The sequence below is a fragment of the Varroa destructor genome, unplaced genomic scaffold (genome assembly GCF_002443255.2).
Source record: "Varroa destructor unplaced genomic scaffold, Vdes_3.0 BEIS01000002.1, whole genome shotgun sequence".
In the NCBI taxonomy this organism is placed as follows: Eukaryota; Metazoa; Arthropoda; class Arachnida; order Mesostigmata; family Varroidae; genus Varroa; species Varroa destructor.
In genome coordinates, this window is record NW_019211455.1 from 7,201,819 (window position 1) to 7,217,795 (window position 15,977).

The window sequence follows — 15,977 nt, forward strand, 5'->3', positions numbered from 1 at the left end:
GAAAGCATCGCGTTTCTCATTTTGCCATAATTACACGCTTGTTCTCTCCCAGCCGGTACGCCTGAACGATAATCTGCAGGCTCCACAAACAAAGTATCTATTCGTGTCGCGAACACCTGACGCTATTTGCGCGGTGCAGGCAGGCTGTGCAACAAATCTAGACATCGTTTACGGTTGATGAGGGATAAACATCTTCACGTTATGAACAAGGAGAGCGAAAAACGGCCAGTAGACAGAAACTATCTCTCTTCCGACTGGTGACACATATGTGTTTGTGGTAATATCGCAGTGGAACGTTTCGCAACTGAAGTGGCTCCGCTAAATCTAATTATCTCTATCTATACATCTTTGATCTAAGAGAACATGCCTTTGATTCGTGTTGGAGTAATTGCTTTTTAAGGCCTCTACAAGATGAGTGGCCTCTGAACATCGATGTTTTCCATCATTTGTACTATTTACTTCTTTACCTATATATTTATTATTTTCTCCGATAAATGCAATCGGACGTATGACATCTGCTTAATAATTATTACTCGATAAAATTTTCGATCAAGAACGAGATTAGTTTTACCCTATGCAGTTGCTATCTGCTAAGGTGTTAGCTACGAATTTCTATCAAATCTATCCGCCAGCCGTTCTCAAAAGCAAACGCATGCATAAGTTGAAACATGTGAGATATCTTTGAGCTATGACAGGTAATCTAACTATAGCAAAACGCTTCATATTGAAGTGGCATAATCTTTTGTGAAATAATCACCATACGAATACCTGTGTTAATATGTTTCTAGCGTTGAGCGAGTTCCCGAGCTGTTCTTGCAAACATCTGCTAGTGTTTCGCTGGTTAATTTCATTGAATGAATATAGCAAAATGTCGAGCGAACAGGATTTGCCATTATGTCCTTGGATATTTTCCTTGACACACGTTTTGTATTTGTTTGGCCTCAAAAAGTCATGAGAAAAAAACTATTCAGTTCTCCGGTTCTTGAACTTGAAAACAACGTTTCCTTTGCCAACATTACAGTTGGGAGTTTATTTAAGAAGCAACCCTTCGGCGCACTTTGAAATGAGTTACCTACATAACCCCACATAATTTTACCTTGCAATTACATAATTAAGGTTCTCGAATAGACGAGTTAATACACCTTGTATATCTGATTGCCATAGATGTTTTCTTCATTCAGATTGTCTACAGCTGATGGTATATACGCGCTGATATCAATTTAATTCGGGACAACAAACCGCAAAACTATTCGACTATTTTTTTATACTCATACTGTTCATAGTATCTTGAGAACTGTCTTACCAAAGTAACATTCTCACTGGAAACCAGAGTTCTTTAAACGAGGCCCACGTACGCTAGAACATTCCCTTTAACAGGATACCCTGCATGCTATCAATATACGCAAGTACCAAAATATTGCGCACGGTTTTAGTATAACTCTATCATTATAGCAATATGCAAGCTTCAATAATCTTAGAGTGCTCCAAATATATATAATTAGTCCATCGCCAACGGCGTACTGTTGTCCGGGCTTTATCGGATGTATTGACGCTCCAAGGGCTCTCTTCAAACGTTATTCAATGTGTCATAACTTATTCCCGTCAGTGGACCAAGGATAGCGCATTGTCCCGTAGACTTTATGTGTGATGCGAAACAAACATGTGTGATATAATATCTTTGAGAAATAATATCTTCACTAACATACTGAACAGGCGGTCGAGCCCTGTTTCCGCCTGCGGAAAACATCTGTAAAAAAGAAACACAGAAAGCAAGAATCACAGTACACAGTTGTGATTTGCACGCAGTATTCTGGTGTTCGTCATTGTGCGACATAAGTAGCCCATATCAATACTCATATTCCTCCTTTACATAGATGGCAATCGATTATTTACGCGATCGTATTATGAGCAGTACAGCTTACCCGTCATATAGACCATGTCGTTCGGTCAGTCATAGCGGGCCTACGCTCAGCCGGCACCTGCCCTATCTGAACGCATACTTGTCACCAGCAGCACGTTATAGTAGGCTTTTGTCATGATAACTAGGCGGTAGAAACGGCTAGAAGCATTACACAATATCTCTTCTTCGATTTCTTGTGAGAGCCATCTATTTCATGTTAGCCTAATTAAGATTTGTGTTATTTTTGGTTATCGTTAGAATTTTCGTTTTCGGCTGACTAGCCTTTTCATAGAGAAACGTTTGTACGTACGTGCTGCTCGTCAAGCGGACCGTATTGGCTTCACATAAACACATCATTCACAAGATTCGTTTCACATATCGTTAACGTACCAACGTTGCAGCTGGGCTGAACCCTTACAAGTAAAATGTTAGACGGATCTATACGTGACACCGCGAGTGACAGTCGATGAAGTTATTCCCCGATTAAAGTTTCGCCATGACGTACGACTCTGCATCTTCGATCAACGATTCAAGTCCTACAATATGGGCTAATTCGTCTCAATGGGACTTTTGTGTACAACGTAATCCTCGTATTTCCCTACATAAATCGAAAACAAGTTTCAACTCTTAGGTGAATCTGTTTTATAAACCTTCGTTGCTTGAGAGTTTGATTTTTATATCTATACCATGCTTTGAATGTCCCTTATATATATTAATGGGACTTCAATCGCAACGAACGCTTTAATATCAGAAGGGCCGGACGTAATTTTATAGACAAGCATATTAAATTTGAAAGGCATCTAATCTAATGCAGCATGTTACATCTTGAGTGGGCGCATTAATCTGTCGATTAAATCTATAGACAGTTCTCAGATAAAAATTAAATATCTGAAAAAACTTAATATTTATCTGTTTGAAAGCGTTGCCATGGCAACCAGACCATGACTGAGTTCTGTTCGAGGTTTTTCAGCTACACTTTTTAAAGGATCATTGTTTTAGAACGTTCAACGGATACGTCCGCAAATTTACGAGCATCACGTATATGCATAGCTAAAGGAATAGGGTACGTGAAAGTTAAAATACTGAGATGATTTGCCACCAAGATGATGAACCAGCCATATATTACTTGAATGACTTGGTCGTGTTGTTGGTGTCCAGTACCGATATGATTAGCGATATTATATACAAATGTAGCGTCACTCAGCCTTGCTTAACTTCACGTCAACCTGCTATGACCCATCCGACTTCGATTTTCTCGATAAGAAAAAATTAATCTCCAACGATAACGGAACAACTACAGTGGAGCAAATCGGTAAGTTCTATATTTTCTACAGCAACCGCTCTTAGAAGTGACAAGTTCTGAAAATCAATACAAATCCATATATCATCATATGCTTATGTTATTTATGCTCGATGAAGCGGCATGCGCTGAAAACCAACGCTCGTCATTTAGATCGCGTTACTTATTAACAGATTGGAGCGGAATCCCGTGCTATATAGAACATATAATAACTCAGTTGCTGGAAACCAGTAACACTCATACGAGGATTAATCATGTGTTTATTTAATATCAATTCGAAGATCATTGCCTTACGTCTGTATGGTAGGAGGAAGATGTGAGCATCATTGGCGATCAACTAAAAAACGTCAGCGCATAACTCTAAGGAACCAACCAACCAGTGTCGGAAAATATCGAATCGACCGACTTAGCTTCATGGACAAATAGAGTAATAGTTCATTTGTAGAAGTTGTGAGTCGGAGTAGACGAAGTGGTATTGCAGTTGAAAATAATATTTTACCTTCGGTTCCCAGTTGTGAATCTACGGAGTTCTGTACCAGTCGGTCGAGTAGCTTTGTGAGCCTTTGTGAAGCATTTTTAATTGGAAGCAATCGATAGTGGAGGCCATTATGATTAATGGATTTCATTCATTTTCAGTCAATTTTGCTAGATTTACTTACCGATCGGTAAGACAAGCCTATATTAACCCCCCTAGTCCGGGTTTTTGATAGCGAACTACTACGGGTTGCAAAGATTATCGGCTTCCGAAATGGTGATTAGTTGTTTTCCTACTTCGATAGGTCAGCTGGCCTAAGTTCATCTTATCAAGCGGATATTGCTATAACTGCCCGTGCCGCTAAAATGGTGAACAGATTTCCCTGAATGTCATCTAAACGATATATATATATATAATGGAAGCAGACCCAACTCGAAATAAATTCAGCCTTACGAACATTTGCTTACCAAAGGACATTTATATAATCGATCATACCTCTTAAGTTATATATGCCAATTTGATGTATAGCGCGTTGCAAGTTGGCAATGGACCTCTACGCAGTTAGTTTAGGTATCTGGAAAAACAGTGTATCTACGCAGCAAAGGTGTCGTTAGTAGTTAAAGAGCGAACGAAACGTTTAATTTGAAGGAGAATGGAGTCTATGAGTCTGGATTCAACGCAAATACGAAATTTTATGTTCCCATACTGATCGACATAATCTCTCCGCGCAGCAACATAAAATTGAGGAAAAGTTGAAAAATAAAAAGATTCGGATCGAGCCTATGTATGTTTGATTGCCTATAAAATTCACGCACTATGAACCTGGTAGATTCTACATGGACTACCTCTCAGCGTATTACTCTTTTCGTTAACACATAACATCAGTGTTTTATTAAAAACAGTTTTTTTAAAAAACGTTTATGACGATTTCATCATTCTGATCATAGAGTTGCGCTTGGACTAGTATCATTATCATAGAAACAAATGATGCTTTTCAGCGGTGTCTCTGAGCACGTCTAGTTCTTCGTAATCTTGTCAGTCTGCAGTTGCAGACAATAGAGTGATCTTCACGTTGCGTAGAGAACCATGAATTTCCCATGATTTTTTACCATGCGAGAATCCATACGGTACGAGACCAAAGTAAAGTTTAGAAAAATGTACAATAAGGTTAGAAAAACTACTCGTTTAGGTTTTAATAAACCTTAGAGTTGAGATGTAGCTTTTACAACCATATATCTAAATTGTGAGAAATTTGTAATTGTAGAAAAAATACGAAAAGTTCTTTTTGAAATTAAATGCAAGCTTCTACACATTATTTTCGCACAACATTTTCATTAATTACATGAAGTTTCAGACTGTAAAAGCGCAGGACTGCCGTACGTTTTGTTTAAACATAGATCTAGTTTGGTAAATAAAATGTAAATATATATCACCTTCATAATACTTTTAAACGATTTAAATGACTCCGTTTTCCTACAGTAGCATTTTATGTCATTAATGAACACTTGCCTTTCAGGGAATCCAATTAACAATGATATTGAAGTCTGAAAATATCTTTTATCAGATCAAATGTTTATTATTTACTGGTACTCTATCGCTTATCAGGTACTTGTATATAAACACACTGGAAAATCATCTATTCCTTACCTTTATTTCAGGCTGCGGAACCCGAGCTGTACCTTAAGTCCGGGGACTATCAAGAAGGAGATAGTCTTGCCCAATTGGACTTTGACGCTGCGGTCGCGACATCGACACCGTTGGCAATAAACAGTGGAAATAATTCTGCCGCGGACGAATCTCAGGGTAAGGATTAACTCGCTAAGCCGGTAATGCTCAGGTGTATTATACTGTTCTGCTGTCGCTACATGGCCTGCCATAGGATTCGAGAATCTCAGTATCATTATATTTGAAAGGGACCTGTTTCTGGCTAAATTAGGCGCATTCAAATTAGATGATTGGCTCGTTTATGTATTACGGTAATAATTTAAATAATTACCCGTGCTTTGGATAGAATCCATAAATATCACCGGTAAGCCAGAAATAATAGGTACCAGTTATCCTAATCATATGTTCTACGGTACAGACTTCTATGGAGGGGCCGCTTGCTTCAGCAATATCCTCGAATCTTTTGAAGGTGCGCCCAAGTTCTCTCACAAAGTCAAGCCATTGATAGCATCACTGCTAACAGCAGATTCGATTTTATCCGTGATGTAAACGTCCTTTTGATAATAGACAAGCCTACGCTTGGATCTTCAATAAACTTTTGTGTAAGCGGTACTGATTTTTCTTGTCGTATACTAAAATTGCTTATCTTCTATCTAAAAATGTGTCTTGGATTTAGTATGATGGCAAAGCATCTATTATCTTCTTATGGTACCAGACATGCCACTGGAAATGCCCGCAACACAGCATGATCATTTATGAAGGGAACCTTTGGTGTCAAACCTTTGAATGTAACACTGAGAGCCCTAATCCTTTTTCCTGACACTCGCTAATACTTATTGAATGCATACGGCAATTTTACCTGAATCCTTTTGAGGATTCAGGATCCCAGGGCATCCTAAAGTGTGGGTTTCTGAAAGGAACTGTTTTTACATCCTATCGGCGTTGCCACGCGTTTGCTCTTTGCTAGCCTTGAAATAATTGCGATTTTGTTCTAGAAGAAAATATAGACTTTCTCGAGCGTTTACTAATTTGGGTCTAATGCATTATTTTATAATCTAATTTAACAATTGCCCATATTCAGGTTGTGCGCTCTTGCACACGGTTAATTTTCGTTAACCGCGCAAGTTCTATAAAGAACGTACTTTCGCTGCTTTTCAAATTTATTAAAATATATAAAATTATAAATTATTTTTCCGAATATTAAAATATTTTGAGATTCTATTGATATTCAAATTACCATCGTATTAACATACCGGTACATTCTTTCTATGATAAGTTACGCTATAGCTTATAGCTGAAGGACGTTACTGACTTTGGTCAAGCTTTGATGCTGATTTTTTGCAAACTTTCAGAGTGATAGTGTGAACTTCATATCCAGAACAGCGAAAATGCAGTACGGGGTAAATTCGATTGACGAATAGTTTATATGCTGTATTCCAATATATATCGCTCATTTAGCCGCGCGGTCCTCTCCCGATGATATCGACCGGAATACGGAGTCTGCAACCTAAAAACTGTCACAATAAAGAACAGGACAGGGTAATGCAGCCTGCGCGTCGGTTTTAAACTGCTACATTAAACTGGCCTGCTCAATTGAATTGCTATTCTTTTTTTCACACTAAATATCATTTCCTGTAGTGTTAAAATCTACTTCGATTCCTTGATTCTTTTTTTATAATAAACCTATTGTATAAGAAACCTACAAGCTACGATTTACAATGGCCAAAAATAATTAGGCTTTATTTAATGGCTTATAGTATTTCACATTATATACACACACTTTGAATACATAACCGCTGCAAATTATTGAGTAAGGAGACATTATAAGAAATAGTTACGTTCTATCGAAGTCGATGTTTAATGGGCTTCATTCGCCCCAGTCAACAGCTCCTCTCACCTGAAAAAGACTACGGCGTCTCCTCATGAGTAATGCAGAGCTGCCTTTAACCATTCCGCGGGAATACGTCAGTTTATAAAACAACGCAAGCGATTATGGTAGATCTCATTGTACGGGCCAGAAAAATAATCTGCGCCAGATCAGCTTTATTACCGATACCTTCAATTACCGAAAGGAACAAAGGCGTAATAGTCTCAAAAAATTATAGAGAAATGGTCTACTCTAAACAGGTCTACCTGTTTTCTTGAATAAGCAATGGCACGCGATGTGCCACGAAGTCGCAAACATTGAGGATGCTAATGCCGCGTAGGCATCTGGTAGTCTTTTTTTATAACAACTTTGACAGAAAATTTGATCGATTCAGTCAGGTCTTAAAGATAGCTACAACCCTTTTAATTGTAATAATAACGCCTCACAGTTTACGATTTTCATTTGAAAACATAATTATCCATACCTACATAGCACACAAGAAATTTGGAGCAGGATTATGCCCATTGACCAGCCCATTTATGTGTCACGCTGGAATGTTCCGATAATGGGTTCAGTCTTTGCGGTGCTGTTTCGAGTAATGTATCGTTTGCTCCTCAGATTATTCAGTTTAAACCCAACAAAATGTAAACCTAAGCTAAGCCTATTGTAGTTCGCGCAAAGCTTGAACGCTATGGTGTTCGAGGAATGAATGAGCAGCAGGAGAAAAATGCAGAGGTCCAAGAAGCAGCGCCGTTCCAATTTCTGCAAAGTTTATTTCGTATAGTTTCACTCACATCCCTAAGTTTTGAACTTTGAATACTAGTTGAGTCATTTTTACAAGCAAATATGTACATCTGTTTTTTTTCTTATAAGAAGACACCAAGACGTGATACATGCAAATCTTCTATCATAGCTCTAATGTATGTATCTTCAACTCTGGAAACAAAATCGAGTATTAACAGGGTGATATATTTTGATATTGTAATAGTATTCGTTTTTATCACGTGGAGGGTTATTTGTGGAGGGTCACGATTGGCCAAGTATGTTTAAGGCAGTCATCTCCTTTACCATGATAGGGTGTATTTCCATTTATTTATAGCCATATCCCTTGACAAAGGTTGGTTTTTCATTCTGCATAAAAATTGGAAGACATGTTTGAAGTCATTATTTGACTCTTTCATGGAACTCTTGTTCGTACGTAACAATCTCCAGACGAGTAGAGATCAAAAGGTCAACTAATATTTGAGATATTTTCGTGAAAAGACAGTTTCATATTTTCCAACATACTCCCGCAAACTGCGGCTTACTTCTTAGAAGAGACCTCATATTATGCCGCGTAAATCGGAAATGAAGAAAACTGAGCGTGCGTTTCAAACGAAGGATATTAAATTATCTCAAACGAACACGACAGACTCGAAGTAAGCATGTCGCTAATGTAGCTTGTTGCACTCATCGAAAATTCCAGTACATGATTGTGTTTACATGTTTATTCAATTAGGGCACCCTTCGTCACCTTATCTGTAAATGATATGATTATAAATAAGTTTAGGCGGCAGCTACCGAAACATGAAGGTCAAGCAAACATGCGTCTCTTCGTATCGAACCTCGTCCCGAATTAGGCCTTGGATCAGTTACTAGATAACTGAAGTACCGTGAGGGGTACGGTCGAATGTCGCAGAGGTTAATCATCCCAGTAAAGCAGAGTGACAATATCCTCACAAGCTCGTAAAATTGTGTACTCGTACAACACGGGCCCAAGCTTCACCATACGACGTATACGGCGTGTGCCACCTAAAGTAAGGCAAAGTTTAATGAGTTGTTTGTCGCGACGGATACGCGTTCATTTTCTGCTTCTTGTATTAGATGAATATAGGCAAACAATATTTTACGCTTTACAAATTTGAGCGGAAATCAGCTATTATCCAATCTTTCCGCACTGGACGAATCCTCATCAAGGTTACAAACTTCTGGAGTTGCCTCATACCATCAAAGCACCATATCGCAAATGTCCATGTTGGAACGAGAGAAGCAGAAGCAGATTGGACCGCAGCATAACAAAGGATCATACGACAAAAAATAAACAGTGAAGGTTTCAATGTTAATCGCTGCCGATCAAAAGCGTATTCCTAATGATCCTCTTGTTTCGACTAGAACGTTTAATGAAAAACATTGATATGAATAGGCGTACGATGCCATGGATTTTTCACGAAGGCCTTGGCTACGCGTCATAAGGGCCAGACAGATGCTATATGAGGACAATAGAACCCACAAATTTGTGGGTTGTTTGCTGCTCGATTAGCCCGAGAAAGAAACAAAAAGTCATCCTCAATTTTTATCTGACGAGAAACTTTTTTACCCTCATTGCAAAAACAAACCGCTGAAATTGTCGCTGGCTTGCTCATTATATATAGGATGTGCCTATTAAAGGTAGAAGCAAATTTTCGACGAAAGCTGTACACGAAATATACGACGAAGGATATGGTGCCTAGTAAAGAAAACGCTATGCCAGCGTATGTTTTAGAAAAGCGAACGCAGCTAAAAAGTTTGTCTGCGTGTTCTACAAATGCTTTTGTAATTATGGCTAACTGAAATGTCTAAAAGAAAACCGTATGTCTTCCAGTGAGCACTATGGAGACTAGCACGTATGGCCTGAAATGGGCCTGTTGTACTGTTATCTATGGGGGATTATTAAGTGAGAGTTCAACAAACTTCAATATGACAACCCTGACTGGCTCACCCCGTGGCATAAGAGAGCTGTTCGCTCGCTCTACATTACGTTGATTTAATACTTACATTGAATTGACCGTATCTAATGTAGGTGCCGTAGCTTATATGCCGCATGACCTAAGCTGAAGCAAAGATCAAATCGATAGCTCGCCAATAATGTTTCCCCTTAAACCCCCTTAAAATAATAGAGACTAACTTTGAAAATGCAAATGGACGTCAAATGCGCACATTTTTGCTTGCCTGCATTGTTGATTCTAATGAGTGAGTCCATTTCAAGGGTTCTAGAACTATTTATACTACCACGAATTGTAACATCTGCCGATTTCGTAGAAAGTAGAAATCGCTCTTTATAGTATTATATATACACACTATCATAGTTTCGGTTTAGTGCGTATAAAGCACCTTTGGCAAATAAACAATAGGCAGTGTACGCAGTCCTAAAATAAATAATAATACAAATCAAAATTATCACTTACGTTCGTACACACGTTGACACCTATGAGCAAATGAAGATGGTCCATTGATGTCAATGCTTGCTTTTCCCTCTGTTTTGCTTTTTTGCCGTAGAATCCCCATCTCCACCCGGAAGTGGCGAGGAACCGAAGGTTGTCAAAGGAGGAAATCGCGGCGGTGGCGGTGACAGCAGTGAACAAAATTCTCTGGCCGGAAAAGAGAAGGAAACATCCTCTTCTCAAAATCGACTGTTGCCTAAAAGAAACAGCACTGCGCACGGAAGCAACAACGACGATAACCAAAAAGATAACGGTATTCATACCGACTCTAATGGAGCTAACGAAATCAGACCGAGAAGCGGTATTCGTCCGGTCGAGATTGAAACCAACAGTGACGCAGAGAAACAAAGTCATTCAGACAACCGTAATAGTAACAAAAGCGGTGCCGGTGATGGCAATAGTAATCAACAGCGTAGGGAGTCGTTGTTAACTAACTCGACAATATCATCATACTCGAAGGAGGGCGGCGATAAATTTGGCGCAATTGCCACCGCTGATAGAAATCTCGTCGGCAGCAAAAGTATAATCTCGTCGAAAAAAATCGAAAAAGGAGAAATTGGAAAAGGGAAAAGGGCGATAAACGGGCACATTGTGTCCCAAGCGGGACACAGGGCAGTCGGGGGGACAAGATCTTTGCAACAGGCAACACCAGGAGGCAGAAGCAAAAAGACATGCCATCAAAACAAACCATCGGGAGGTAACCAGCCCTCTAACAACCAGGATTACAAGACAGGGTTAGTTCTTCATTGGCACGCATGCATGTGGTCATTAGAGCTCTTGATACGGAACTTGTAAGTTAGTAGCTTGTACTGCTTTTTTTCTATTCAGTGAACGTGTTTGAACTTCACCAGAGTGAACTTTCAGTACTTAACCGAGGTTGTTTCTAGGGCATACGAGTCGGGTTCGTGCATAACTAATATCGATACCTCATTTCCTTTTGCTATCTATACTGTTCATTTATAACCTCCCTTTTCTCCTCGCCCCCGCCCTGTCTCTCACTAAAACTTAAATCATATGCACTTATGTGAAGTCTGACGGAATTAGTCAAAATCAATGAATGGCCAATGACATCGTTCAGTGCAACGCATCTGTAAAATTCTTAGGATCTCTTAAAAATATACGATTATATAGCCCTGGTGTAACGTTTGAAATCATTAATCACTAGTACCTGACTGTCTGTGCTATTCGTTTCAACTTATGTATACAGTCTTGCCCCATGATTTTTTTTTCTCTATATACCAAATGGTGCCAGAATGACGGCAATGAAGGTTGTTCTAACACTCTTAACATTTAATTGTGCCAAATCTGTATTAATTATCCGTGTTGATGACAATCAGGGGTGTCAACTACATTCTGAGAACAGAATACAGCTGATGTTGCATCGAATGAGAGTTATGTCTATATGGAAATTTACATTTATCACTTGAGAAAAAGTTTGTCTTTTTGTTGTTTCCATTCTGTAGTTGTTTCTTTCTTCGTTTTAGGCAGTATTCAACTATGACTGTTCAATTTACAAATTCAAGGTGCCTCCCGACCAAATCTACAAAACACAAATTTTATAGAGAAGGCAGAATTATTTTATGATCAGCCAGCCAGTTGGAATATCCCGCCATTCGGCTGCAGGTTGAATATATTTAGAATATAGATGAGATGTAATATACGTTTTAACTTCCGTTTTATATGGTACTTCATACCGCTTTTGATTCTGACTGGTAACTAATTTGATTGCTAATGCAAAAAAGCGTTTATGAGGCGTCGTATTGGCTGCTGTGCAAATCGCCAAACAATAAACTCGCATTTGATGTTTTTCTGTTGGACATCATTTCAGGCGCCTGTTACCTTCGGACGAGGAACAAGAAACGGACACTTTTCGCGAAGCGTTTGACGATGTGCACGAAACGAGCGTGGTCGATCTTCGCACAGCCGCGGGCTTTTTGAACCGCAGCGCGCCCGACCTTTACGCAAGTGGTGATAGTTGCATATATCTTAGTAATAAACCCAACAATACTGCAAACAGTCTCCTTGTCGGGCAAAGTCATTACGGCCACTCGCTTCATGATCTCAATGGTCAAAGTGTTGCAAGCCACTCACAGCGACGCAGTAAGTACCTCGAATATGGCAACGGGGAAGGGCACGTACTTCGTACAACACCAAATGACGGAGGTAAGTCTAGCACTAGACAAATGGTCATCATTAAGCGGAGCTCGCGGCAAATTCGCCATACGTCAAGCGCGGTTGTAAAAGCGACAAAAGTTTCTCTCGTTGATGAGTCTGGAAAGCTTGAAGACTTACAGTACGAAGGAGAAAATATTACTAAGTGTTTTCAACCCGCGCCCAAGTCGTCACCAACGAGTCTGACCCAAAATCCGATGTCGCTCTCAATCGCTGTCTCCGTGAAGGAAATCGGAGACATTACCACGCAAACCAATGGCGCTGGTGAGGATGGGTCAGAAACGAAACTCGCCGGAGCCGCTGCGGGAGAAGATATTATTATATCGCACAAGGCTGCCATGATCGGTTCAGGCCATAGCGACGAAGTACAACCAAATGAAATTTCTGCCACAAATCACATAGAAGAAAATGGTTCTGCATTACAAAACAACGAGCAAGACGATCCTGGGGTAGTAAATAGTATTATAGAACTAGCGAACGGCAGCAACGTAGACGAGGCAGATGGACATGTCAGCGCGTGCAACACCACATCTGAAGCCGTCGTAGATACAGAAAGTGACAAAATAGGTACCATAGAAAATGCAGTCTCGGACTTCGTGGAGAAAATGGTTTCTGCCATTGCTAATGCTATAGACTCGGCCGCCAATGAAACAGATAACCAAAATAACAACGAAATGGAGCCTGAACGTGTGACATCTGCTAGTGAGAACTCTAGACATTTGAACAACGTCGACAAAGATCATGACCAGCACGCTTTTGCCGAGGCTTTAGCTACCGTCACTGCAACTGCTGTGTCGACTCCAGTCGACTATGTAGCAGAGCCACAACCAGCGAACGAATTTAGAAACGGAGCTAGCGCGGAAAACAGCCAAATCATAACAGCATCAGAAGCACCTGTAGCCAGTGTATCCTTTTCAGTAAAAGACAGTAATGCGCCTGCAAATCTCGGAGAAGAGTCGGCGGTAGAATCTACTACCGAACAATCGGACATTGATGGCGTCGAACGAGATACGCCAAGTACCGACCTCGCTGACAAAGGCAACTACGAGAGCGACGTTACGACTCCTGGAGATCAGATGGTAGAGGTCAATATAGAGACGACGCCGGAGAGCAACCTTGTTGACGACGACACCGAAGACGCCCGCGAAGAGTTTACAGGGGAATCACGTCCAGAGATAGAGTCAGATTTCATCTCTCCATTAAGCGCAATATCAGAGCGGAGTGGAAGCGCGTTTCAAGTCACAGAAGCTATAGCAAATGTTGAGAGCGAACAGAAGAAACCTGAAGAGTTTGAATACACTGAGCGTCAACGTCAACACCCTGGAGACGTCTACGATGACAAAAGCGATGACCAACTCCATGAGCCCTACGAAGATCTTGATGTCGACAACGGCCAACCGGTCGCGTGCACTTCATCAACACCCGTAGTTCCACCCAGCCCTCCTGTTGTAGCTCAAAGAGGATCAGTAGTTGGCAGCGCTCATAGTGCGCCTGCTGCCAGTAGTCGAACAGCCTCTGCTGTAATTCATCGCTCGCAGATGTCCGCGGCAAGTAAAAGAAGTTCCTCAGGAGTAAGCCGATGGTCACCGACATTACAAAAAGTGTCCAGGACTAGCTCTGCTGCAGCGCCCCCAAGAACTTCTCGCGCAAATTCAGCCACCGTGTTTCCTAAAACATCATCACGGGCCGCCTCAGCCACATCCATCGTTCCCAAGGGGGCTTCGCGGGCCTCATCAGCAACGAAACAAGGCAGCCGCGGGTCATCAGGTATAGCGCGCGGTGAAACGTTTATCAAGGAGAGCAAAAAGGACGATGAAGAAGAACAGCAGCAGCAGCTCTCATTAGGACTTATCAAATCGGCAAAAACAATCATTGATGATAGTGTTAACAACGCTGCTCGGACGCTTAGCGCTTCGGTACACTCTACCAGCTTATCACACGAAGATAGTAAGTCGATCACGACATCTGAGGACGTCGTCACCGTAGTTGAGGCTTTCCCAGTCGATGGAAGCGAGTCCAGATTGTCTGGCGATACTATGATCATTGAAAAAGGCGAGGCTTGTACCAAAGAAGAATCTGCATCAACTGAAAATGTCGTTCATCCGACAGACGTCGAGGACGCGGAGGACACCACAACGGAAGATATTCCAGAGGACGGACTTTTATTTGATAGTCAGGACGGCGATCAGATGACCCCAGATAGCAAAGAGGAGCGAGAAGAAATAGTTAAAGCTGGTAATGATAATAAAGAAAGTACAGATCCCGAAGTTCTAGATTCGAATTTTGTAAAAGGAGGCGACGTTGCAAATGACCGCGTATATGACAAAGGCGAAGATGAAGTTAATGCTGCCGGTATCTCCGCTGAAGAAACAGCTGCCCCGACGACCCATCCCGAGCATCACGAGCCCGCAGCAATTGCCGGTGCTCCGTCAGATGACGCCGAGTCGACCGGGCTTCGTACCCCCGATTCAAAAACCACTACTCTGGATGACTCGATGTCGCTGCCTAACGACTCAGGTCACGCCACCGAGGAGGACCGCGGTAGCTCTCCTGATTTTCGAAGGAGCGATATAGGTGACGCCGTTGCCGTCGTACCAATCTTGCACAGCGATACAGTCCCAAGCAAAAAATCCACTCGAAGCGTGAAACGCGGAGCTAAACCGTCTACTGTACTGCCGCCGAAAGCTCCCGCGCCCACACGAACCCGCAAGTCTCCCGCCCGAACCCGCCGAAATAAGTCGCCCCCACCTCCCGACAAATACCTCAACCGTCTCAAGCGATCAAAATCCGAAAGTGTGGCGCTGCATAAGCTTGGCAGCAGTGGTAACGGTATCTGCCGGGTTAACTCGCGCGCCTCAGTCAACAATGGGGAAGGACGGCTCAGCCGATTGCAATCCAAGTCCGTCGCAGAAATGGAACAGCAACGACATGAAGAGAGTACGTCCAAATCTCAGATGACGGCACAGACCGTCGCCATCGCCCCATACGAACAGAGGGAACGAGTCAATGAGACCGATCCCCCACGTAGCACAACCCAGATTACTCAGAGGCGTGAAAGGCCGGGCGCCGCCGGGCCGTCGCGTGCGGGCTCGGCCTGGTGCACCAGCCCAAACAGCGGACGATCTAGCAGTAGTCCTGATGCGGGAGGAGGCAATCGCTGCGGATGTTGTCCGCCGAATTATTGCAATATTTTCTATGTCACCACAGTTCAGCACATAGGCCAGTTTTAGATCACATCAAAATATTGATTGTGTTGTGTAGAAGCGTCTGAACAACATACTTGGCTTCTTCGCTAAGTTTGAGTGTTTCGGATATGACGTTTATTCGAATTGTTTACATTGATTTAACAGTCTCGCCGA

General features: G+C 41.6%; 1 protein-coding gene and 1 long non-coding RNA gene across 8 annotated transcripts in view; one reads left to right on the forward strand and one right to left on the reverse strand.

Moving 5' to 3' along the window:
* Positions 1-15,977, forward strand: part of LOC111244682 (uncharacterized) — a 64,662-nt gene that overhangs the window by 41,018 nt on the left and 7,667 nt on the right. For 4 of the 5 annotated variants that reach the window (XM_086980749.1, XM_086980750.1, XM_086980751.1 and 1 more), the window contains 3 exons: positions 5,334-5,478; positions 10,502-11,180; positions 12,275-15,837. In XM_086980749.1, the coding sequence (XP_086836875.1) occupies positions 5,334-5,478; positions 10,502-11,180; positions 12,275-15,837 (4,387 nt within the window). The remainder of the gene's footprint in view (positions 1-5,333; positions 5,479-10,501; positions 11,181-12,274; positions 15,838-15,977) is intronic. The other variant, XR_015321671.1, reaches the window with a different exon arrangement.
* Positions 1,423-5,437, reverse strand: LOC111244684 (uncharacterized). 3 transcript variants are annotated; one of them, XR_015321681.1, is made up of 3 exons: positions 5,323-5,437; positions 2,291-2,498; positions 1,423-1,747 (listed from the first exon to the last, which is right to left on the reverse strand). It is a non-coding gene; the product is annotated as an uncharacterized LOC111244684 (long non-coding RNA). The 3 variants fall into 3 exon arrangements; XR_015321680.1 differs by lacking the exon at positions 5,323-5,437 and having other exon boundaries at positions 2,291-4,153; XR_002671012.2 differs by lacking the exon at positions 5,323-5,437 and having other exon boundaries at positions 1,923-4,153.